Source organism: Aulostomus chinensis, chromosome 6 (genome assembly GCF_037954235.1).
Source record: "Aulostomus chinensis isolate RoL2024-O1b breed Wild chromosome 6, RoL_Achi_v1.0, whole genome shotgun sequence".
NCBI classification, from domain to species: domain Eukaryota; kingdom Metazoa; phylum Chordata; class Actinopteri; order Syngnathiformes; family Aulostomidae; genus Aulostomus; species Aulostomus chinensis.
The window spans coordinates 16,958,878-16,986,061 of record NC_141325.1 but is presented as its reverse complement, the minus strand read 5'-3'; the positions used below and the strand labels follow the sequence as shown (position 1 = coordinate 16,986,061).

The 27,184-nt window shown below is 42.5% G+C and overlaps 1 protein-coding gene across 2 annotated transcripts in view; it reads right to left on the bottom strand.

Annotated features, from left to right (window-relative positions):
* Positions 1 to 25,955, bottom strand: part of znrf3 (zinc and ring finger 3) — a 69,520-nt gene extending 43,565 nt beyond the window's left edge. For both annotated transcript variants that reach the window (XM_086206836.1, XM_086206837.1), the window contains exon 1: positions 25,473 to 25,955. In XM_086206836.1, the coding sequence (XP_086062962.1) occupies positions 25,473 to 25,703 (231 nt within the window). In that variant the 5' untranslated portion in view covers positions 25,704 to 25,955. The remainder of the gene's footprint in view (positions 1 to 25,472) is intronic.
* Between the last annotated feature and the right edge of the window lie 1,229 nt (positions 25,956 to 27,184).

The window sequence follows — 27,184 nt, the reverse complement described above, 5'->3', positions numbered from 1 at the left end:
TTTAGGAAACACTTACTGGGGCTCCAGCTACACCAGAGGAAGTGCTCACCTACATCACTTCCGGGTCGTATGGCTCAGGTCACACTGTACTTAGGGAAAAGAGATGAAGAGCGAGAGCACCATTACACCACATACGGAATGCGGTTAATTGTCACTATTTAGCTAATAAGTTTTTTCATATGTGCTGTCTTGACCTTTAAAGAAAACACAGAGGACTAAGAATAAAGGGGGATGAAAGCTTGATTTTCCCTGTGAAAACTGGCACACGTAGAATCAGGTTCTGACACTTTCCCAAGTCGTTTCTTGGCTTGCGTCTGTCTGTTTTTTTTTCCTCCCCCTCTCTTTCTTTTGCCAGCTCTCTTGTGTCTGTGAATGGCTGCATGATCACCTTTCAAGACAACCTGGAGGGGGAAACAGGAGGAAAGCTTGATTGAAGAGCTCAAGGCCCTCTAAGGAGCTAATGATATTCCAGAGGAAATGAGAATGTGAATAAACAAAGCCAGGGCCATTTCCAGGAATAATGCGAGAAACATGGATTGGGGTGGACTAAGGGGACTGGACGGAGCAAGGGGAGCCATCACAACATTTCCTACTTATATTCCTGAAGGGAAGAGCTTGAATGGCAAGAACAGGAGCAGCGGAAGCTATTTGGATGTTCTCCAAACCGCCAATTGTCTCGTCTTTTCTTTGTTGTAGTTTTAAGGATGAGAGGTCATGCAAGTTTTTCACGCCAACACATTAAGTGTACACACATTTATGTTTACAAAAACTTAGTAAAGCCCCACTGATATCTGAATTGCCGATGTTTTCAGCTGACAATTGTATTGTAAATAAGGGTAAATATTAGGGATTCAAGATTCTGAAAATCTTACAATTAGATTTCGATTCTTGGGGTCACAATTTGATCCAAATACCATTTTGTGAAAAGCAAAAGCAAGCTGTCACAATACTGAAAAATGTGAATCAACTTTGGCATGATTTTATACATCGTAAAGACAGATTTGAGACACAACTGTGGATCCATCACATGCCCCCTGTATATACTGTACAAAAGCAGGGAGACAACAACAGCAATTAAGGGGTCAATGGTCTAATAATGCCAAAAAGAGACAGCTCTCCAATGTTATTAAGGCGTCTGTATCAAACTTCCTTATGTGCTCATGTTAAAAATCGATCGTCTGGGATATAATGTTTCTTAAAGTTCTAAAAATTCAAGCATTAGAAATTCAGCGGGTAAGTCAGTAAGACACGAGTTCTGAAAACGCAAGCAGATGGACAGAAATTGAATCGAGGGCACGTGTTTCAGTCATAGAGATATGCAACTTTTTAAATCATTGACTTTCATCGCTGAGATGCCAGTTTGCCAATTCCAGATTCAAGATATTTGGACTGAAATTACAGCTATGACGAGATTTACCATATTAGAGGGAATGTTCATTTTTTACATCATTCTTCTCATTTTCATTAAAAAATCTCTGTAAGATGATGTGAGAATGAAGATTTTTCCTGAAGTCTGCAGAACACAATTTGGAGGCAGAACATCTCTGGAGATGTGCTATATTAAATTGAAAATGTTAGAGAAAATGGTTTAGTTAAGTTCCGGCTTTAAAGCCCCAGTGTAAAAACCAAACAAAAAAGCAAAAACATCAACAACAAGAATAGTTTAAATCTCTGCAAGGTTTGAAATGCAAGCTACCCTGAGAGCAGCATACTGGACCAGTTGGCACCTCTGCCAGTGGGCGGCATGGCTGGGAGGTAAAGTGGCCGTCCAGCAAATGAAAGGTTGCTGGTTCAAACCTCACTTCCTCCGGTGAAAATGTTGAAGTGTCCTTGAGCAAGATACTAAACCCATAATTGTTCCTGATGAGTAGGCACCTTGCACGGCAGCATTCACCATCAGTGTGTGAGTGTTTGTGAATGAGATGACACTGTAAAGTGCTTTGAGTGTCGCTAAGGTAGAAAGGCGCAAAACAAAAATGAGTCCATTTACCTCTGATCATCAAAGCTGAAACCATCTCTGCATGTGATTTCAGAGCCTCTCCTTGTGGCTTTTTTCTGCCAAGTGATCAGGTTAGACAAGTCCCTCCATTCAGAGCTAAACAGTAATACCGATATCCCCACAGAGGAGAAAAAGCAAGGGAGGAGGCAGAGGAGAAGAGGGGAAAAATCCTATCTGAGAGATTAACTCGCAGCACCCAACCACGCCAGCACTGGGTTCACTGGCTCACTCAGTCCTATCTTACCCACTAGTCTCTTGTTCTAAAGCAAAGCATGTCTTTGATACCCGACGAGAAGGAATCTGGAGGCGTTACAGGTTTCTTTTGTGCTTTAGCGCTGCACAGAGAGCCTGTGTGTGTGTGTGTGTGTGTGTGTGTGTGTGTGTGTGTGTGTGTGTGTGTGCCAAGGCTGGGATTTCTTTTCTTTACCCGCCCTCCCTCCCTATTTCTTTCTCTTTCTCCCTCGTCCCTTTGCCTTCATCTCCTCTTCCCCTTCCCCCATCCAAAACACTAAATCAGTGAATCATAAACCTTTTCTCTTTTTGTTTTGGTCACCATTACAAAATGTAAGTCTAAAAGTGCAAACTTTTCTCTCATAAGTCTCCAACCTGCTGTCTTTTGGGATCAAAGTGACCATATTTGGGTGGTGACCGCTTCAAAGTTTGAAGGGGGGATAAATAGTGGGATTTTGCGGACGGGGGGGTGGTGGGGGTAGTTTGGGGAGTGTGGGTGAGGTTTGACTCCCCTTGGAGATTTTCTTAAACCCATTACATCAGCTTTTTTCTGCTTCACGGGTTCTAAGTCCAGGGCCTTTGTGAGGGTATAAAATGACCTAAATTGACATTCAGAGTGGTTGTGGTTGGTTAATTGTGGCCAGGCATTTTTTGGCATAAATAAAACAAGATTCCAGAGGCCTTCTTTAAGCCTTTTTGTGAAATCTGCCTCTTTGTAAGCAGGGCCTCCAATGAATGTAAAATGGTCATACCCCAAACCACGTGACGATACTGGAATACTCTCTAACCTGGCAGATCAAAAGACAGAGGAGAATCACTGTCAGAACACTTCCAAGATGTGATAACGAAATTATCATATCAAAGTAAGTAAACGCTCAACCTTAACACACACACACAGCAACTCTGCAGTACACACCACTGCTTTTCCACTGGTCGAAATATTAGACAGCTTCAGCTTTACCTCAGGTAAAGGCCTTGTTCTAGTATTTCCACACATCCTGAATGATCCATCACAAGTGGTGAGGTCTGGACGCACTCGGGACGCATTGTGATACGATCACTGAGACAGCAGATCAGAGGTAGTCTGGGCAACATGCTGCCGCAGTATTTTAGCAGTGACCAGCACATTCACCACACATTCACACACCAACAGCTTCATTTTGTTATGCAACATCTGGCTGAACATTACTAGAAGTGTGTCAGACATCTTGAGTGATTCAGTTTGCCTGGAACTTGCCAAAGAGTAGACCCAGTTGGTATTGCTTTGAGTGCTTCTTTTAATTTCAAACTAGGCACGGGTAGATTCAACGGGTTTACACGCACAGTTACAGTCGAGCTAGTGCCGTTGGATCATTTAATTGGATTGAGGTCACTGTCCCAGTATATTTAAACTGGGGAAGAATTGATTCAGCGACAGAAGTAAGTCCACATGCGAGGTTTGCACAATCGCTCACATTCAGAAATGGAAGGTGGCAATATGGTCCCATGTAGCTAGTTGGAATCAGATTATCTTACAGTTCAAGTTTTACATTGTAAACCAAAATGAGTTAACCAGCAACAAGCAGCGTTAAACAGTATGATGAAGAGAAAAATCCTTAAGCTAACTTGTATTGTCACGTGTCCAGAAATTAGTTTTTTTTTTTTTTTGCTGATTTAATTTGTTATGATGATACCCTTCTTTGACTTTTTAAAGAGTGACTTTCTGATGAAATAGAACCAAATCACTATTATCTAGCTTTGTTAGGCCAACTTTTAAAAATACCTTTTCATACCTTTCACGCATTTTAAAAGCTCAGTCTTAGTTGGACTGACACAATAAATGGACTTTTTCTAACATCATGTAAACCAACTGACATCTGGTCTGATCTCGTCACCAGTCAGGGTGTCTGTTAAAATAAACATAAAATTGATATCAGTGCGCCACTCTCTTTCACTTGTTAAAACTAAATCTTCTTGCCTGGTTGACCATTCTTTTCCTGCAATCAATTTAAACAAATACAAATCATGCCAGATTATCCAAACAAGATAGTATTTCCATTGTGAAAATGTCCGTGATTGAAATGACTGGGCGATTATTTCGCAGGAATTAAGCAATATTCCCACAGACGTGAGTAAAAAATGATTGTGTGCAAGGAAAATGTTCCAGAAGTGCCATAACAAACACAAGCAGTAGTTGATTCTAGAGTAAATCAGGCATTTATGTTTTAGCGAAACATTAAGGAAAGCAAACAGAATTAAGTTGTGCAATACTCGACACATTTAGTTGATGGAAACAGAAAGATAGCAAAATCAAAACAAAACTGCGAAACCAGAATGCTCTGCTAAACTATAGCCACATATTCCCCTAGGCTCTCTCGTACATTAACAGAAAGGTAAAATAAAAGGTGCAACATTTGTTGTTGAAGCAGCTACTGTCAAAAGCTAGAGGGGATGTCAAAAGCACCACTGATCTCTCTCTTGCTTCCCTAATATGATCAAACAGGGGTTCCTTCCCTGGAGGAGGCCAAAGAAGGCGAGGGAGGGAAAGTGAATGGGAGCTTTGGTGCGCCATAGGAAGCCAGCCACCAGCAGCACATCCAAGCATCCAGCACAAAACAACTTGCTGTCTCTCAAGCTTTCCTCCAGTCCCACGGTGAGGGGGAGTACGAGAGGAGTAGAACGGGAGGAAAGAGTGCCTGGGCAAACAGTGAGGGGTATAGGCTCAATGGGGCCTGGTTGCCCGGGTGAGGGGGACCCGCTGCTTCAACAATGTCCAAATCAAGCGTCCGGCTATGGGCCAGGCCCCACAGAGGTGAGCTCCCAGTGCGCTTGGAGGTCAGTGGCATGGACAAAAGGGAAAGGAACAGCCCTATTCTGGCCCAGGAGCTGGACTTAGGGTATCGAAGCTTAGGTAATGAGAAGAGGTGTGTACAAGCATGTGGTGGAGGATAAGGTGACACATGAAAAAGGAACCACTGAATTAAATAAACTGCAAAAACTAGGTTCCCCTCAATCTGTTTTAAAATGGAAAAATTGGAAAAGACACTGCCTCTGGAAGTGTTTTATCCCCATATCTGGCTGCAAATAAATAACACTGCCGCTATCTTGGCAGATAGTGCAGTCCTGATATGACTCGTGATTTTGGTGGGAATGAGACTGAAATGATGACATCACTTTTACAGGGGCATGCAGCAAACAAGCATGTTGCCTTAGGTCTGGAGAGTACGCGTTGCAGGCTGAGCCACCTCCTTCACGCCACAATGTTTCATTTATTATTCTGGTACGCTGACATATCAAAAAAAAAAAAAAAAAAAAAAAAAGCTCCTATGATTTGGAATTTAGACTTGGCAATATTGTGATTTAAAAAAAAAATCCTTTGAATCGCCATAGAAACAACTTTCATGAATATATTTTGAAGCACATTTTGAAGTATCACATTAGAAAAGGTTGATGTAAACAGCAAAAGTTTTCAAGCTTGATTTTGCTTTTTTCGAGAGATGGCTCTTCTTTTACACTCTTAAAGCCACAGCCACACGATACGCTGTCACTACCACCATCTTCTGGTGGCATATCATTCACTTGAAAACAGTTGATGGAAATACCGAAGGCACATCATCTTTTTTTTCATCATATCCACAGTTTGCTGAATATCTGGGTAGATGATTCAATGAAAAAAAACATTGTCGTGTCCAAAATGATTTAAGGTTTTAGGTTATGAACATACATTTTTGATTGAATCAAAGAAGAAGAAAAAGCTAGACACTGGCACTGTTTAGAGCTGTAAGCCTCTGTGGCCTCTGAATTTCTCTGAATTTGACCCATAATTTTAAAATGAGACTTAAATTGCTCAGTGTTTTATTAGGGTTCTACAACGTGTGACCTCTAATTTCTAATAAGTGTTAGCTGGAAACAAAGGAAGACGTTATAATCTCTCCGATTGGAGTGTGGTAGCATCTAGACTTCAATTTTTAATTAATTGATGAATGGATATTTTTGAACACATCACTCATCTTCTGAGTTGGTGATTGAATTGTGAGTTTCTAATCAAAGGCATGAAAGTGTTTCAAATGTGAGTAAACTCACATGGTCTAAGATTTCTAAAATCTTGGATGTTCAACAACTCCTACTTTGAAAGTTTAAAAAAAAGAGATGCAAACAGGAACTTTTTTTTTGCAATTAATGTTACTGTACCATTAACAAGGCAGCTACATCTCCTTCTGGTGCTCACACCAACCTACACACTCACTGTCCTCCACACACACGTTAATGGGGGGGCTATGGTGGTGATCGGACAAAAACTGTTCTTGGAACTCTGCCGACTGAGGCCATTGTGCTAGTGAGCGGTTAAGCGAGACAGAGAAAGGTTTTCGAGGGGTGGGGGTTGAGGTTCCATCAGTGGATGGAGATAAAATGCAGAAAGGTACCGGGCGGCCAAGTTGAGGCCTGGCCGAGGTGGTGGAAAATGGCTTGAAGGATGGTTTTGACTCACACTGGCAGGTGTGAGCAGCTGAGCCGTCCTATGTAGAGTTCAAAATGACAGATTCTTTTTGGATAATGTCCAAAGCTAGTTAAAGAGTGAAGAAGAAGAAAAAAAAAGCACACACTATTTCCAATAAATCATTTCTACTTAGCAAGTGATCTGAGATTAAGGGAGCCAGTGTTAACAACAGAGATTGGTTTGAGTCCCTTACATGGGAGCTGTAACATTTAATGTTCGTGCAAATCTGTGGAAAACTGGGGAAAAAGTCAGAAAATTGATCACTGGAAGAGGTTGTTCCTATGAAAACATTCAAAGGCTTGTTCATTTTCAAGCTTGAAAGAGACAATTTGAAAAATATGGCACATCTTAGGTAGAAAAAGGAATCGAGAAAAGAAATTGACACAAACCCAGAGACTCAATACTGTTCACCTACAAGCTTATTAACTCCTTTGATCGATGCTGGGATGTTTTGCTAATTGCAAAATAATATCATGCACCTACACAGCTCAAATGCAAAGGAAGCAATGTCATTTAGTTTAACATGTCAAACATTAGAGACAGATATGCAGAGCTTTCCTCCACAGTGTTTCTACACTTTGGTTAGACTCAGACATGGCAAAAAAGAGCGGAGGCCTACCCATTTGTTCTATATTGGAAATTGATCAGCAATCTATGAAGAACAGCACTGATAATGACCTGACCATTTGACTGGTTTCTTTTCCTGAGAAAGAAGCCTAATACTCAGTTATCTTGCATGTTTTTATCCTTCACTAGTCACCTCAGGGCCACATGGTCCGAAGGTCTGGGTGTGGATCTATGTCACCCTGCCATTCAATCCCCCTCATCCCCCAATCTGTCAACCCACACTGCTGCCTGAGGACAGGGTCTGTGGATTTCATACATTCCACAGTTAGAGGGGAAACACTTTTGTTTCTCCACTGAAGTGGTTTTGATTTTCAGGATGTCATTCAAGTTTAGCAAAACCACGTTTGAGAAAATTGAACTTAAAGAAAGCAGACCACAAACAAGCATGTTACATCAAACCCTGTGACAGCAACTTAGAACGAGGAGCGAGTAAACCCCCCTGTAAATATTACCACAGCATCAGTGGCAGTTCCAGACAGATAAAACTGCGAAAACTTGACAGTCCTGTGTTCAATATGCCACAACTTGCAAAGTAATAACCTTGCCACAGAATGTTTGTGACCTGGGCAATATCAAATCTAACTTTTTTCTGTAATGGTAAAATAAAGTCTCCATCGGGGCACGTGGAGAGAAAAGTAGCGTTTTACTGCTGTGGAAATAATACCATTACCATATAGCTCTCTATAAAGGATGACTTGTTCATTTGATCGCCTCTGTGAGTGTTTATGAAGTCATTGTGCATCAGCCTGGGTCCAGGGGCAAGACCAGCAACCAGAATTCTTCCCAACATTTGTTTTGCAGCAGGCCGAGTGCAGAGTGGTGCACAAACACAGTATTGTTCCTCCTGTTCTCTCTGGTTGCGCTGCCAGAGGTCAGAGCTGACTGGACCGGAGAAAGCAGGGAAAGGAGAGTTGTGGGGCTAGGAATAAGCAGACCCTGGGGATAACTGCCCCTAAAGAGTTAAACATCAAACCTGCTTTAAACACAAGCACTTCCTGCCATCAGCGATACCAGGACACTTTGAAAAGGTAATGGCCAACTTCTGAAGATCAGGTCATTTCACAGTCGAGAGGGCAATTCGCAGAGTGGTCAGCCCCCCTTACTCTTTCGTTTTGGCTTATAAATTATACAATCAAAGCCAACAAGTTCTTCCCACCAAATCTGTGCCCTAGAATGGGGATATCTGGAGGAGATTTATCTGCCCAAGAGTTCATGACTCTGGTGTTATGAACCCCTCAGGATTCATGTTATTTGATTTGTTTTTATTAGAGACAAGGAACCACTTAGCTGGCTGTAACCTCTGGGGCATTTGGCTCCACATCTAAGAGGACCGCAGGTTGCAAGGCCTTTTTCTGAAAAAGGGATAAATGCTGCCCCTGGAGTTAGAAACCAAATTGTCAAAATTATGCAAAGCAACTACTTCAGAAAGACTGACACTACAATAATACCAGGAGGCTTAAGGTAACTTTTAGAAGCATGGAAATTGGTACATTGTAAAAAAGGGCCATGCAATGTAGGAAAAAATCCCTATCTCTTACAAAAATCATGGCCCTGAGCAGATTTGTATCAGTAGGTAGTCTGAGCATCCATCACCATGTTTGTCTTTGGCATTGAGGTAATTAACAGGCTGGTATTTGTCCCTTTGATTGGGAATACACAGCCTTCTAAAACAAACAGCACAGTCCCTGTGATAAAAATATTAGGACAGAAAAAGAGGAAGGTCTCTGTGTGCTTCAGCCAAAATTACAATACGACTCACAAGACACCTTGCAGATGAATACTAAATTCAGAGGATCCAAAGATGATGAATGCTAAAAGAGGACAAGTCCATTTTCAAATAGCCTGACAAGTCTGGCCTATTTTTGCATATGAAATTCCATTGCAACTGAGGGTCAGGACCTCTGGGTCCTTAAGGAAAGAATGTGTGACTTGAAATGGAAGACCAAAGGGGCTGCTTGCATGCCCCGACCTCCCAGCTGGGAGGACAGCATGCGGATCAAAGAGGCTCTGTGAATCTTCAAGAGGGGCGATCGGAATAAACATGTAGGGCATGTGAAGGGTCTGAGAGAGTTACTGCTCATCATGCATTGCGTGCCCCATCTTCTGCTTGGACCATTTACAGCCTCTCCTCATTTCATTAATAATTAAAAAAAAACATAAAAAGACCACAGCAAGGCTCAGCCATTAGAGTCTCCAGAGCTTGCTGCTAGTGAGCTGCTAAAAGTGAGTCACACAGTCCAGTGAGCAGCATGTCTACCTCACGTTTTTCTTGGCCAGCTGAGCAGTGCTGTATTAAGGCAAATCGAGGGGTGATGAAACTTTGTGTGACAGCCATGGTGGCTCCTTGTTTTTCTTAAAACCCTCCTGTACTTTTCCAGGTGAGCATGAGAAATGTATACAGCACCTTCTCCACCTTAGCAGTACTCAATGCGCGTCATTCACACAGCAAACATAACCAGCGCGTCAACTGCAATTAGGGGGTTCAGCGTCTTGCTCAAGGACAAAGTCTTCATAGACCTAGAGAATCAAACTAGCATCCTTCTGATTACTTGACCAGAAAAAACAACCAGAGTCCAAAACAAAAAGTGGTCTACAGAATCAAAGCTGTCATAACTATTCTTCTGCTTGTCATTTTGTGTGTGCCAAATAAATGCTTCAAATTATTTCATAAATGAAAAGCAATATTTCCTAAAGTTCTCCAGACTGGAGACCTTATAGACCTTTTGGTTCTCCAGACTAGAGACTCTATAGACCTTTTGGTGCCCCCTCACGTACTTTCCCCCAGTAGGATGATACTGAAGGGTGTAAATGGTGACATGAACTGATGAAGAATTACCCAGGGTTAAAATTCAGATTCTCTCAAGGTAGAAAATGAGATGAGGAGGAGGCCATCTCTGATGTTTTTCCTTCTATCTTTGGCAAAAAAAGGTGACCAGCACCCATCACAAGTTGGTGCAAAGGGCAACTACCTCTAAGGCTTTTTAGTTGGCCTCGGTGTATCTGCAAATGCACAGATCTCTGAACGCACACTGAACTGGAACTTTGACGTTAAAAAAAAAAACAAAAAAACAAAACTGACGGTGGCAACGAACTGATTGAAGTGTTTTTGTAAGTGAGCAGCTATACACGGCAGATCTTTACAAGTTGCTGCACCTGTGGCTCCTACGCAAAAACAACCACCAACCACCGAGGTGCCCTTGAGCCAGGCCTTTAACCTCAACTGCTACAGTTGAGTTATTTAGTGGCCGTAAAATCAGATTGTGGTTAAACTGAGCAGCTTCCAGGTGTGAAGGTATAACTGTGTGAATGTGATCAGGGTATTACTGCAAAATGGGAGTAATACTCTGAGTTTCCCCTCACTAAATAAAAGTCAAAAAACATAAATCATATCCCTCCCCCATATATGTATTGAGCAATAATGGCTGTGGATAGTGAAATATGAATTCACAAAGAGGTAAACATCAAAGTATGTCCTCAAGAGGTCAAGTACAGACAGTCGGTGTTGCAGGCGCAAGGCAAAACCTGTGTGGATGAGTGTACCTGGCACGTCACAATAACAAGTGCCGGTCGTAGGCAGAGAACAGAGTGTCTTTTGTAAGGGGAACCAGGACAACCAGCATCCCCTCTCAGGCTCCTGCCCCTATGGAAGGGCTGACATCTCCCCACCTCCAGCACCTAGTCTGCCATCTAGCCATCCAGTCAGGGCCCAGCCCGGAGAGGCCTGTCATCACTGCCACAGAGGCCTCTATTCATCCCCGTAGAAGACAAAGCCAAAAGTGTACAGCAGCCATCCAAGGCATCCCAAGCATCCAGATATCCACCAGCGATATCATTTTAGGCTTTTGCATGCCTGTGCTTGGGTTTACCCACCATTCTCTCTGCATCGTGCCTGCTTTCTGATCCTGCCACATCAAGGACTTGACCGCTGTATGGTGAAATGGACCTCACATATTATTGCACATCCGAAGCGGCCTCACATCACAACTGGTTGATAATAATTTGCAATCAAATTCAAGAAAATGTCCTGAACTCCTTTGATGGGTGTGTATAAAGTGATGCTTCTACATGTTACAAAGCAGTTATTTGTATTTACAGTTTAAAACATATTTCAACTTTCACTTCTCTTAAGGATTTATTACACACGCACACCAGTCTCTCTCTCTCTCTCTCTCTCTCACACACACACACACACGCACACACACACACACAAAATACCAGAACATTGAAACTTGAAGCTCCAAGTGAAAAGCATTAAAGGCAAGGCTTCATCAACAACAAATCAAAAGCAACCTGCAAACATAGTTTGATAAGTCATTGAGATGAAGCGTGGGAACTTCATTTATGTTCCCTTTTTGAAATTATTTAGGAGAGAAACTAACTAAAAGGCAGGTGTTTTGGTGACAGCCAGGTTCACATTGCTCAGAGATCACATCACACTCTCCCATGTCAGACCCTTCCGGTCTGGCCCTTCTCTGGCCACACTGGACCCCTGAACTTGGTGGTGAAATCTCCACCTGCTGATAGTATCAGCTGCCTCAGCCCCCACTCCCACCCCCCATCTCCCTCTCTTGGGCAAGTGTGGTGGCCATAGATAAAAGGACTGCAGATAAGAGGAAACACAAGCTGTGATGAGGAACACATTGCCGCCAGGAGAACTAAACAGAACATCAGACTAGTGGAGAGGAATGAGAAGATGGGGGAGGAGGTGGGGGGTGGTGATGAGAAGGAGACGGAATCTGAAAATGATTATAGGAGAGCACTGGGTAGATGAAAAAAATTGAAAGTTGTTGTGTATCCGCAGGCTAAAGAGAGAAAGAGAGGGAGAGAGGGAAGCTCTGTCAAACAAAAGTGAACAATAACAAGTATAAATGCCAAAGAAGAAGTTATTCCTGAAGGGAAATACCCTAAAACTGTATAGAGTCCATATATTTCTACCCAGCCAGATCCTTGAGAGATTTGGGATGCATGCGGTTTGTCAAAAAAACAAACAAAAACTAACTACAAATCAAGTTCGCATACAAGTGCCTATAAATATGACATGAGATGTAGCATAAATACATAGTGCTAGTTCCAAACAAAAATATGACTGCACTGGACAGTCTTTCACAAGCATTATTGCAGTATTTACTTTGCTACAAAGAAACTTCAAGCCAGACTTTCTAGATGTAGCTGTAACACAATGTGGCAAAATGTATATAGGCCTACTTTTTCTTTCATTAACCCTCAGATGTGAGTTGTAGGAATTACAAATTGACCCGCTGCTGTTTCTAGTTCTGTTCTCTTGAAAACAAGAGTGAATGTAAATAAATCTGAGCTGCTGACATGGGTCGAGAGTGGAGCGGACAGGTGCCAGAATGACACCCACGACCTCCACAGGATGTATGCATCCCATAGCGGTGTCCCCTTTCAAGACGGACACTGGAGGGGACAAACCAGTTGGTCCACCTAGGGGTGTAGCAGTGGGTCACTGCTAAAGCCAGGGAAACACCAACACTTTGTTAGCGTGCACTGTTTGGGAGTCTTCGGGAGTATAATCTTGTGTCTTTTCCCGATGGGTTCCTCTTATGCAAGATAATATTCTCAGTCTTGTGTTGAAGTAGGCTATAAAGTGCCCTCCGGTGCTCTCTTGAGTATTCATTTTGCTCGTTCCTCTCTTCTACATGATACTGTTTTGGGGGAAAAAGACGAAGCCTCCAAGTGTGCCGTGCTTACTTTAAGTCATGCTGGATAAGAGATTACATTTCATGCATTCCACTGATGCTAATATATATAGCTCAAAAGAATCTATTAGCCTGCATTTGACCAAGTACGCCCTGCCTCTGGCCAGGATTCCTCCCATTGGCTCCGAGTCAACGTAAAGTGTCCTGCTAATCCAACAGTTGTCTGGCTACACTGAAAGTCACCTTTGAGTCCAGCGCTCGTGTCAAGAATCCACGGGTTCTTTGCATACCAAGCGGCCGGATATCCTCTAGTTAAAGAGGAGCCTCTAAGCCTGGGCCATGTGTTGGACGACTGGGGAGGGTGAGAAGGAGTGTATTTGGTGACAGGGATGTAATGGCACTGTTTAAAAGGCCTCTAAAGTGACATCACTTTGTATCCACGCAAAGTGAGTACAGACTGTTCAAATTTCATCGAGTCCAATCAGTTTCCCTACGGATCACCTGAGATGTGCACTGCACCGGCTAAAAGTACAGTTGTGTCTGCTCTGAGCCTGTGGATCTGTACATCTGGCAATTGCTTTTGTCTTGCTGCTGGGGAAGAACAAAGTGAGTTCAGGTTACTGAAATCCTCACATTATTGGCTCACATTGTCCCTAATTATTCCAGCAAACATGGAGGCAGCATGTGTGGTCTCACATGAACACTCATTTGCTTATTTATTAGGCACACCTAGATATAACATTTATATACATATAATAGCCTTCCAGTAAATCCCACCTTCATGAGGCTAATTTGAGTTGACAATCTGCGCGGGCTATACTAAGAGTTGTTGACAAGCCTAGTTCTATATAATATTAGTTATATATAATATTAGGAACAAATTAAGATTTATTGCAGGGTTTTTGTATTATATTGCACTAGTTTTAAGTAGGCGTACAAAATTATCAACAAGTGAGTTTAAGGAAACTTCACTGACCTATCCCAAAGAAAGTTGTGTCTTGTTTTCATTCAGTAAAGAGAACACAGAGAACACTCGAGGGATTTCCTCACCTGTCTCCCATGTCGCCTCAGGTCATGAGAGAAATAATGCACCAAGCCAACAACCGTTTAATGCATGAGCAACTGAGATAAACCAACAGGAGGTAGAGGGCGAAAAGATGTTTGTAGGATGAAGTAACCAAAAACATCCCTACTCCACAATGTTAAAGCTCAATCCCACACTCTAATTTGAATTCTGAAGTTTTTCCGTTGCCTGGGTGATTCTAACTCCAGTTTTTGCAAAACAGTAATTATGACGAGTATATGCATCAGTAGCTTACCAAATCCTATGTACATAAACTTAGCTTGGGGCGATGCTGCAGTAAAGCTGCCACAAATATGCAAAATATTGTTGTCAAGAGTCACCTGAGTTGTGTAATATGAAATTAAACACCAACACATTGTAGAAAATGTTGTAACAGGCCATCTTTGTTACTATAACATGGACATGAGTCTCTTTTTTGTACTTGGTAGTTTACTGGATGGTGACGCCATTGCTATAACGTTGTTATATGAGCACTTCTTTTATATCACACCTTCTAAATGAATCCACATAAGCAAATTGACTGATTCATCTGTTGTGATAAGATTCACTTCTTTTTTTTTTAAGTTTACAGCTAAATGTGAATGAAGTCATAGGTTTGATACATTAAAAACAGAAATTAACATTTGCCAACTGCTGCGCCAAAACATGAATCCTGTCATGCTTGCAGCCACAACTTGTCTCAAGAGTATAACCCTGCACTCCAAAGGACTGCACTATTACTTTCTGATGCTTCTCTTGAATGCTTTATCTGCTCAGCCATGGTTAGGCCTATGGAGGCTGAAACATGAACTTATTCAGCTAAGTTCTGATAAAAGTCCAAGCTGCTCAAAACAGAGGGGACACCTAGCCTAGCTCTGCATACCAACATCTCAGAAGCCCACTAAAATCTCTCTCACTGGACAGAAAAGCTAACATCTTTCTTTCTTCTACAATGGGAAAGGGTGCAATTGGCATTCAATCATATTCCTTAATTACTAGTCAGTAGTATTTACTGGCCACCTTTGATCAGCTGTGTTGTAAACACGATGCCTGGAAAGACTTTTTTTTTTTTTTTTTGCCTTTTGCCACCGCTAATTATCATCAACTGACACTGTCACCATAAGCATTTGCTCTTCAGCCAAAAGTCTGGTTAATACTCGTGAAGTTAAATCAGCGACATAAGGAGCGTAGCTCCACAAAGTAGCTTATGGTGCAGGCTGATGCGCACCTCTTCTAGTGCAGTCGTATAAATGTTCCTGACATAGGTCAAACGCACGGGCTCGGGCATTCACTCAACTTAAACTTGATGTGCAAGAATTAAAAGGTTAAAACACTGCAGCTAAACATCAATTTTTTTAGGTCAATGATGCATTCTATCGACCTTCACCTGCCACGCAGGTATGCTGAGCATCTAGGGATGAAAAGAGTAACTAACCACGAGATCCTTTTTTTTCCAACACACATTTAACATCTCACACCAAAAGGAACAGACACACACCTGCAGAAAGATGCAAGACAAACTTGACTTTTGGCAACGGGAAAGGTGTCAGTTGCCTGTTTCAGCAAGATTACACGCATTAAAAAAAAAAAAAAGCATACATAAACTATTTTTGGTGCAACATGGTGCAGTTTAATTGCAATATAGTTGCTTAATCTATACAAAAACTTAAGTCTAAAAATAGAAATTTGTGGTAAAGCCAGACTAGCCATTTCCTCTGTTTAGCTAAGCTAACCAACTACAGGCTTTAGCTTCATATAAAACTGAACACAGGAGTGATATAAATCTTGTCATCCAAATTTCAACAAGACAGAGAATAATTTAATTTCCAAAAATTCCATTTCCCTTCCTTCAATTATAATTAGGTCAAACTATAATTGAGCTTTATCGACCACATAAATAAATCTACAATGTCTAAATTATAGATTTTCTTGCAGTGCTATATGAGACAGAAAGATGCTTCCAAGCGCCTGGTGAGGCCACTCTCCAGCCACATTCCCTGGGATGTGTTTACTTCGAAATGCCTGCGGGATGCATGTCACCTCGGGGATGAAAATTTGACTTTATCACATGCCTGTGGGATGCAGATGAAATAGCAAAGGGCTGCATTGGCCTGTCTTTTTCTGGCATTCCTATATTCTCCTACTCGATTCTCCTTTCTCTCAAAACAGCATTCTGAGAAACTAGATTCCTTGACAGGTCCGAGGAAAAGTTATCATTAGCGAGCCAAGTCTGTTTGGACAAACAACGCTGGCAGGCAAAGAATAGCCAAGAACCATTTGTGTGCCCTTTTTAAACTTGCTAAAATTGAAAACTGCTGCTTTTACAGTGATATATGACAAGAGAAGGAGTGTAGATGGATAAAAGAAAAGTTGAGAAATTGCAGGGCAACAAATGAGCTGCATTAGACCACATTAAAGTATCATGGATTTGATTGCGTCTATCATTAGAGTCCTATTTCCTTTTATTTCCCCCTTATATCACCTACCAATTTGCAATACGTGTTTGAGAAGAATTATCAGACCTGCAAAAAGAATGGACCCAACAGCAACATGTTAGGGCAACGAGGATTGAACAGATGGATTTGGAAGAGGACATAAATGGACACAGCTGGCCAGGAGTAATTGTTCTGACCTTTTCATATACACTCAGGTTCATGTTGAGCCAGGGGCAGAAAGGTAGTTGTGCAGGGGTGGGGGGACTGAGAGAGCGCTGATTCAGTGACGGAAAATGTCATTTCCATTAGACTAACTGGTCTCTAAAGATGCTGCCCAGACATCCCTATCCATTTTAAACCTCATCATTGTTAAGCAACATTTCAGAGCTAAAAAAAGAGAGTGTACAGGAATCTGTTTTACATAAAATGACAAGAGATTCACTGTAAAATACTGCACTGCACATAAGAAACGTCGAGCGACAATCCACAGTTGACATCTTCGAGCTAAAAAAGCTCTACATTAAAATTCGTAAATCAAATTCAATTTACTGAGAGCGGAATAGTTCTGCAACATAAAACTGGCACCACAGCTTTCCTTTAGTTGTTGCCTATGATTTACAATATCCTACAGTATTTTGTGTCCTATCTGCCAGGAAAGTTTGAACAGCCACTCATCATTCACAACAGGAATTACAATGCAGTATTTCAACTTACAGCAGAATTAAAGATGTATATGTAATTAGTAGTGTTGCTATAGTAAAAGCAAAATTACATGTAGAGGTCCTCTGATCCTTCTCCAACACAAAATGGAGATTCTTGATTATTTCAGTGCATATGATGTCAGTGTGGATACAATTATTAGAAACTGCAAGCTTTGTATTGTTTCGCTCATGTGTTTTTGGGTTGTTGGGTTTTTTTTTGCTGACAACGCCCTGCATCTGGTTTAAGAGTTGAAATTGGTTCAAAAAAAGCTAATGAACAAATATTGTTTACTGCAAAGTTTTTAAGTTGGCAAAAAAAAGGGTTATTATGTATTCGTTTTGCATCAATTAGCACTGAAGAGCAAATGAAATGCTCTTAAGTGCAGCACAGCGTGAAATCCTGCGATGAATTGTGTTTTGTATTCAACTGCAGCCATCAGATGGTCCTGTGATAGTCATGAATGCTACATGCCGTAAACTATCAGCTCTCTTCTTTACAACCAGCAACAAAAGCTTTGTGCTGCAGTCCTGACTTTCGAGTCGACCCAGAATGCAGGAGTTAAAAGGCCGACCTCTGCATGAACTCCAAATAAATAGGAGTGCAGCTGTTTACTGCTACATCAAAGGGACATACAATCACATAACAAGGGCGAGGAGACGATAACTTCAATCAGAGGCATGCAAATAACCTTTGGCAAACCAAACCAACAACAGTGAGCGATTGCAGTGTTGCTCTCAGCGTCAGAGATACTTTCCTGCCATGTGTCCTCTCAACTGTCATGGGAGCTGTCAATGAGTTATCAGCCCGATGATCATGGGGGCATTTTTGAAAGGTTCTGTGGTCACGCTTGGTTTAACACACACATTACAAGGGACGTACATGTAGACACACTCACACGCAGGCCCTGTATAAACTTTACCAAGAACAGATTCAACTCTGTTCCACCTGTTGTGTACTTTAGAATTGCCCAGCGGATTAACCTATCTGTGAAATCAGACACACACACACACACACACACACAAAAAACTGTTTCCTGTTTCAAGTCTGCCATCAAAATTATACAGTTTTTCCACCAGGGTCCTTACATTAGTAGAGTGTCAGGACATGAGCGAACGCCATGTCAGTCAGGCCCTATAAACTCTTTGGTTTCAACTCTAAGTATTTTCTCACCGTGATTGTGCAAGGGAACACCTCCACCTTTATTTGTATGGGGGAGGATTTAGCTGGAAGGCCTACAATTACATCATCATTCAGTTTTGCAGAGCCACATATCAGGACCGGCATTACTCAGAGAGGACTTTGAAGAGTTTGGCTCAGCCCTCGCTGTCTCTCTTCTTCCCTCCTCCCCTTCGCCACCCCCTCCAGCACTGCCTTTGATGTTAGCGCGTGGAGCTGCGCCGAGCGTCATGGCCTCCCAGGCCTCCCCGCCTTGCCTGATCCTATCTGCTCAGGCGGCACATTCATGTGGTTTACACCCGCAGCACGACTCCCGGCAGCTATTCACCCAACACCGCAGGCCCCTCCCTGTTCAGGGTCCAGGGGCTGGAGATGGCCTGAGCTGCCAAAGGGGCTTGAGGGGAAGGACATGAGGAATTGTGGAAGCTTTATCAAAGCCTGAGGTGGTATTACAGAGCTTTTTATTGGTATGGTATATTATTGAACATACTATATTTAAACAATCATAAAAGAGAACGCTACACCTGATTGTTTCGCATTTAAGGAGCTGGAATCAAACTCATATTCTTGATGAGATTGAGAGAATCATCTTTCAGTAACCCTGTGTCCCCGATATCTTCAGGGATACGAGGACACCACAAAAAGGAAGCTAATTTTTCATTTCAAAAATCTAGGGCACATTTTTAGATACAGGAACAGGAGGGGGAGGGAAGGTACAGTGATACATCTTCACTGCACTATGGAGCTTGGAGACATGAGGTACTCTATCAGAAGACAGAAAACGCATTGATAATCTAGCATGTTCACCATCTGAACAAGCAAGCCCTATCCATCATGACTCTAGCCCCATTGTGTTACAATCAGGATTTTCCTCATTACGTGAACCACACACGCGCACGCAGGCACGAGGGCTTGAAAATGGTTGTAGGATGGGGGGGGGGCAAGGACAAAAATGAAGATAGGGTCAGGGCTTCAACCAGAAACTGATTTGTCCCCATCTGGCACCCCTGTAAACGACCTTTATCCATGATTGCGTAGGAATCCATTAAAGGAGACAAAGGCAAGAGAAAGAAAAATGTCAGGGTACCTTACAGAGGTCTTGTCAGGAGAGCAGCATTAATATGATAAACTCGGTTGCCTAATCATGTGCACATAACCAGTAACAGCTTACTAGAACAAGAACCAGAAAATCTGACACAAGGCCAATAAGCGACTAGTATGAATCAAAAATACAAGGAGTTGCATGATCATATCTTAAGTTTTAGATAAACAGATGTTTCTCAGACATAGGAAACTGATAATTATGTAATGATGTACACAAAAGAAAGCACTTTGAACCCTACGATCTTGAACTTGAGTGATCTGTGATAAGACCTCTCCTATCATGAAAACAAATGCAAGTAGTGAGAGGAGTATGAGGGCACAAGTGCAGCGAAAGGTAGGAGGAGGAGGAGGTGGCAGATGGAGCGTATTGCAGCGAGTGAAATGGACTCCCTGCATAGCTACCTTCCGAGTCTATTGGCAAAAAAAGTACGACAAAAGAGGAGGCTGGCGTTGTGGCCTTCCACGGTTAGTCAGCACATTCCTTGCTGACAACAAAGCATGCCTCTGCCTGGATGAGCCACTGTGAGTATTGTCATTTCATAACCCTCGACCCCTTAGCCTTTGTTTTGCAGAACCTCAGTGTCAGTGGATAAAAATGTGGGCTGAGGGAATGAACTGGCCTTTCAGCACGGTTTCATCAATTGCAGAGAGACAAACTAGGGGGTTCTTCTTCATCTTTGACTTGCTGTTTCAAAAATAACCTTAGTGAGCTGGCTGTGTGAAAAATCACCTTTTCTCCTGTCAAAGTGTGACATTCTGCTGTGGTTTGTTTGCCAGACCCCTAAATGAAACATGACGGCCTTGAGGCAAAGCTGAATTTACATTTTCTCATCAATACTGTGAAAAGCAAAGGGCAAACTGAAGACGTTCATATAAATTAGCTTGAACACTATCAAAGCATATCAGGAGGAGAGCAACACGGAGCAATAGAATTCCCCAAGGAGAGGCCTGGACACCGGTGAGAAGCAGCCCTGACTGTTAATCTATTTTGGAGTGGAACATCAAAGATCAGCTCAGCAACTCAGCCCAGTTGAAACTAACACGGCTATTGGGGCCACGGGTGCCAACAAGCACTTGTGTCAGGTGGAACTGTGTAGTAATTGGGAATGAGAGGGAGAAGAGCCAGGGGCAAGATGAGTAAAGCCAGTGTTACAATCCAAGATGTTCAAAATATACTTCTAAATGATATCTGATAGATCATCGTCTACAGGAAGATGTATTCTGAACATGACCACGACAGACAGATTAATAATAATAATAATCAAAATAAGAATAATGAGCACTTCTCTCTTTATAGCATTTAATGATACCGATGTGGCGTAGCAAGGAAACTCCTCACACGACCTTGTATTTAGGTCTGCATGAAGGTCGACTAGCACATGCTTGTGGATCACAAAAAAAATTGCTCAGTATATTTGCGTAGACCTTCTGATAGCAAATCTACCTCAAGAAGATCTTCCCAGATCATCCAGCACACAGAAAGTACAACAGAGGACTACAAGTCTGTACAATTTCTAGCGAATCAGGAACAAAAATAGTCCAGTTACCCTTTAACTCATGTAGCAACACAACTTCTGATTTCGGTGTTAGCCCTGACTGACAGAAGCTCCAGAATCTCATCTTTCCAATTAGACAGTTTGTTCTTCACCCTTCAGTGGTTGTCTTCTCCTGGTTTTGTGCCATGTTACATGATAGACACGTAGCATCAGCATCTCCTTCTCGTTGAACTCTCTGGACTATGACCTACTATTCACTAAATGACTCACCTGGCCATTTGTTACAGACTTCGTACAAGGCAGCTGGCAGGTTCTGTTTAATGTTGTTCGGTCCAGCTAACAAAAACACCTGCATTCGCATATACATCTTATGCACTATCGAGATAAATTGAGGTATGTAGCATGAATAAATGTTCGTGGTCTGCGATCCGTATTTACAGTTCCAAGGAGGTGCGCTTCATGTTCTGTGATTAGGCAACGGTGTAGGGCAACAACGCCATAGGATTCCATTTGATGCAAAACTACAACTCAAGCTTTCACAAGAAACCGAAACCCAAACATAGATAGGAGGATTGAAACGCTATTCTTCAATCCAAAACATATTCCCTCATTCGGCATACTGATGGTAGAAGAGAATGCTGTCATGGCTGAGTAGAGATTGTGACTGCCAAAGTCTACGATAGATCTCTCTTGACTTATTGATTCAGGTTTTTCCTTAGTTTCTGTTTTTGTTCATGTTTTATAACACTTTTCTGGACAGCTGACAGTAGTAATGAGTAAAATAATGAACGTTCATGTTAATTCCCCAATAAGACCCCATGGCGCACCATTGCAAGTGAAGTTTTGGACTCAATTCATCTGTACATGTGAGTAACAAAATAGTGGAAACCATCAGTTTAAGTCATTCACGTGCAGTATAGAATGCGTGGTAACGCATTTTGGCTCCATCAAAAAGAACACACTAGTGGTAAGGATGGATTGTGTGTGTATATGTAAGGGGTGGGGGGGCGTTTAGTTTGTTCCATTCCGAAAAGGGGAGAAAAGCAGCCTCAAATTACTTTGGCAGGGACATGAAAGTGAACCAGGGTGGCGGTTAAGAGACGATAGCACTTAAAATACAGCTGCGATCGCCAAGCCAATAAATGGAGAGCAGCACTTTTAACCTTTTAAACCAGCGTTTGTGTACAGCTACTGTTGCTTTGGCGCTAGGAGTGGCCCGGTCCCTGGCACCTCCCGTCTGGGACCAGCCCATTATGGCCTCTTGGGGTTTCCAGCCTGTGGTGAGAAAGAGCGCTGGATGCCTTAAACCACTAAAGCTCTCATTATAGTCTAAATGCAGCGCGACACAACTCCTGCCAGCTCCAAGGTAGGAGCTCCAGTATTTAAGCTCATCGTTGTCTTAGCTCAAAACCGCCAACCCCCACCCCCCCTTCACATGCAGTCAGAAAAAAATGCCACTTTGAAAGAACCACATCATGAAGTCTCCCAGCTATAGTTACTGGCACTTCATGTATATGGAGATGAGGTTCAAATGTGAAACAGCTCGTGGGTGTTGGGAAATCATAGCCTCTTCTTCCTGATGCTGGATTCAGGGGATGCTCTGTATCCCCTCGGAGAGGAAGTAAGCAAAAGCCACATTATTCCCTCTGGTTCTGGCCGACGACACTATGAGTTCCATCTGGTCCACTTGGTGCCCCTGCCACTTCCCTGCCTAGCTCGGCTCCTCACTCACATGCTGACAACACACGCCCGATGGAAATCAGAGGCAGATGTGCAATCGGGCAATGCTTCACTGCTCGTCTCGCTACAGGAAAGACAATTTAGCATCAGGACAATGGAGAAGAATGAGCTGCAGATGGCATTTGCTTTCACATCATACATGTCAACAATGACGTGAACTCAGTGAGGCCGCTCCTTGATCATCAACAGGCTGAGCCTGTCAAACATCACACCTAGCTTGTCTTCTCACTCCAAAATGTGTCTGTCTTAACACATGGGTGACTAAATCAGGGGATGATCTGTGCTGATCATTGCACTGCTTAACAGGATTAACACGATTGGAACTTCGATGTGGGAAGGTACAAAGAGGACATCACAACTTCCTTCACAAACTGATGCATTCAAGATGTCCAGGTACACAGTGTTGCTTTCATTTTGGCCCTGAAAGGCTGTTGCTTTTTTCATTCAACCTTCTTATTTTCTTTCAAGCACTCCATCACTACGGAACAACATTTTATATGGGACAAGTGGTGAATACAATTAAGCACCTGGCAGGAACCTGCACCACTCTGATCACCCAGAGTTAAGACCCACTGCTGTAAATACTCTCCTAAAGGTCATCTAAGGGAAATAGCCTGTTGATACCCACTCAGTGTAATTTCTTGACAGAATGATTTAAGGAGTCATCCATTACTTTGCCATTACCAAGTTGAACTGGAGCATTCAGGAAACTGGCTTCGAAGCCTGTGGTTTGGCTTGGGCATTTTATTTGTGTTGTCATCGTTTTATCTTGATAGGAAATTGATGTATTGTTTTTGGCACTTATACTGTGTATGGGACTTTTCACACTCTCCAAACTGGACTGAGCAGGTGTTAGCTTAAGGGAATTAGCATTCTATCCCCTGAAGACAAGATGGAAAAGTAGAGTAGAAGCGTAATGATTGAGGAGGTCACCACGGACAACTTAACGCACAAGAATCTAAATATCAGTGCTCAACCAAGTGTAAAACTATATCAGCTTCAACACCGCAGCAATTTCCCACCATGTTACAGCAATGTTATTTCACAAGTATAGAATCTGTAAGTGGGAAAATGATGCCAGTTTGAAATTATACTCTTCAGGTTGTCATATTCAACTTTCATAAATCTTTGGTAGAATATATGCTGTAAGAAAGTCAAGACAGTGCGCCATGCTGGACAAACTGCCCCTCATTATAGCCTGACAAAATATAAGCTGCCTCTAAGTGGTCAGAAACTATGTTAGCAAAGAAAGCAAACCTAAATAGATGTGGTTTTTCGATGTAAAGCTGAGGTCCGGCATTTCTGTGTGGTTAGCGAGTGGCGCCAAATGGCCATCACTGTGTATAAACAGGGGCCATTTTTGTGCTGAGTATCCCCTCCTTTGATCCTCACATATCGTCTTTCCTTTCAAAGTCAGAATCTGAATTCGGAGCAAAAAAAGAACGCATTTTGGGGCACTGAGGAGTTGCTGTTGTGTGCTTGATATCTATGTGGGCGTCATTTTTGCAGAGGATGCAGCAGGCTGGGAAGATGCGGTATCAGTATGGTCGCTGCCTCTGTGCTACAACCACCGCTGATGAAACATGATTCTAATGAAACGTGTTTGTGGCCTTTAAACACCAGCTAACCTTCAAAATCTCCCACCAACAGGCCACCGATCTCATGGAGCTCAACAACTCCTTCAGCCTTGAAGACACAATTGCCTATAAAAAGAGACAAAAACTCCACCATCATCATTTTGCTCATCAGGCTGTTTTCAATGCAACGAAACTTGATCTCCTCATGGGCCGAAATTCGTTTGAAAAAAATCCCTCACAAATTGAATTAGAGGTCAGGAAATCAAACATGAAAAACATAAAAGCCTTGGCACATGATTGCAGCAGTGTACCTCAAACCCTTTACTGCCAGCAAACACCGCCAAGTAGATTAAGCAACTGTAATAAAACGTCAAATAAACACTTGGCACTGAGGAAAAGCTTATATTTTAGTGGCTTATAGGCTACTAAATCAAAGTTTGATGGCTGATCCAAAACATGATCAACACCAGCAAAGTGCACTTGTCATGTTGACAAGTCAGAAATAAAATATCCTCCTAAAATATTCATCTTATATATATTTTTTTTAATTTCAAAATAAAATATTTCGAGGCAGCATTGATGACGGCTACATGGTTACATTCTGTAAGCGGCGGGAGTCCCTTCACAATAATAACAAACAATACTAAAACTCACGTCTCCACATTAAAAGACAATTTAAGGTCCAAACACTGTGTTCACATGGCTAAAGTATCGGAACTAGCCGTAAATCATACCCTCGTAGCTTTGTGGTGAGTCTGCACGGTAAAAGTTTACAAACTTTTCGAAAGCGGTAGAGAATTTTCAACTTTCCCGAAAGCAAGGTTCTCTGCTTGAAGGTTAAGAACTGGTAGTGAGCTCCAAACATCAACGAAATGACCTGCAAGAGCATGTTTTCCCTGTGAATGAATTCCACAAGATAGGAGCCATCTTGTGACCGCATTTGCTTGCAAGCCATCCTCACACTCACACTTACATACACACACACGCTCGCACACACACGCTCGCACACACACGCACGCACGCTCACACACACGCAACACAATACACAACTCCTGTCAACCCCCCAGCTCCGTTGGAAAAGTTTGAAGAGGGGCAGCTTGTTCAAATCACACCCCGCGCCCCGGTACTGTCTCTCGGCTCTGCCTCCTCTTCTTCCCCCCCGCACGAAAAAGACACTTTACGTACTTGAACGATCTCCCCCTCCGCGCTGATAGTGGCTCCTGCTTTGGAGAACCGTCCCTGCAAGCCAGTCGTGTAAGTAGTATAATCTCCATTGGGACTGGACTCGAACAGAACCACTTCCACAAAGGCAGTATCCTTGGCGAGAACGGTACCGAGAGAAGCGGCGACCAACAAGAACACCAGGACCACCGAGTTGGGTAGACGATCGGAGCCTCTCCGTGGTAGAATCATCATCTTGCCGGCTGGATCTGCGCCGATCGGAACATAATTTCACACAGATTAATGAATCGGGTGACGGTAATCAGGTCTGTGCGCGCTGCAGGCGATGCGTCAAAAGAGTGGGAATTGTGCAATAATATGCGCTGAGACTGGGCTGAAGCGTGTTTATTTCACCACTGCAAGCCTTGTCAATTACACTGCCTGCATACGCGCTCTCTCGCTCGCTCGCTCGCTCTCTCTCTCCTTCTTTCTCACCCCCCTCCTCCTCCTCCTCTACAAAGCGGATCTCCTTTGATCTCCAAACACGTGATTTTTTTTAAAGTTTTTTTTCTCTCTCTCTCCCAAAAGGGTTCTGTCCCCACCCACCAATCTTTCTGACCCTCTCCTTTGCACTCCCCACTCTGAAGTGGCAGCACACAGTTAAGGAGGCATCGAGGACTCCACAGAGCAGCCAAAAAGGAGACTTATTGTTTGGTAAATGTTGAAGTTACTCCTTTAAATTTGGGTTAATTTCCCCGAGGACACGTTTGTTGCCAATTGTGCAAACCATGGTTGATTTGGGATGTTTTTATCATGATAATTATTTCAGTTTGATACCCTTTTAAACTATCGTACCACCTTAAAATACACACTCCCCTCTTCAGGACCCTTCATGATTAAACCGGGCTAATTTTTCAACCTGATTCATATTTTCTCACTTCAAGTATGTTCTTTGTTCTTTGTAGTACTAGAATTTTTTTTGGTCATTTTTTGCACTGGCCAATAGCTATTATGAATTTATTCAACGATAGTGCATCTGCATAATGATTTATATTACTTTAATAAAATGTTCTCACGTCATTCAATATTTTTTCCTCATCTCTTAAGGTGATTAATTGAATCTTTCTTCTTCAGAGACGTAGTTTGGTCACATGACATTAAACAGCTCAGTCTCAGGTATGGGCACTTGTTATTAGACAGATGGATTTCCAATTACCAGGTGGCTTTGATCTTTAAAATAGCTGTCACCATTTCGTTTGACAAGCCTCATATATCATTTCAAGTACTACAAGTGTCTAGATTTTTCATTTCTGTTCAGGAGAACATTTATGGCAGTGACAGCATCACTTTAACACTATTAGATAATTACAATTTTCAATATCGGAGGAAAACTCCAGGTTGCGACTTTTGAAATGTAATTTAATGAAATGTAACATAAAAAAAGTCGCAATAGACAAATTGAGTTATCGTAAAGGGCGGCATGGACTTGCCTCACAGCAAGAAGGTTCCGAGTTCGAGCCCCGGCATCAAGACGGGACTCACTGATACTCTAAATTGACTGTAGGTGTGACTGTGAGTGTGAATGGTTGTCTGTCTCTATGTGTTGGTCCTGTGATGGACTGGTGACCTGTCCAGGGTGAACCCTGCCTCTCACCTGAGGGCCGCTGGGATAGGCTCCAGCCCCCACGACCCTTAACAGGATAAGTGAAAGAAAATGGATGGATGGATGGATGGAG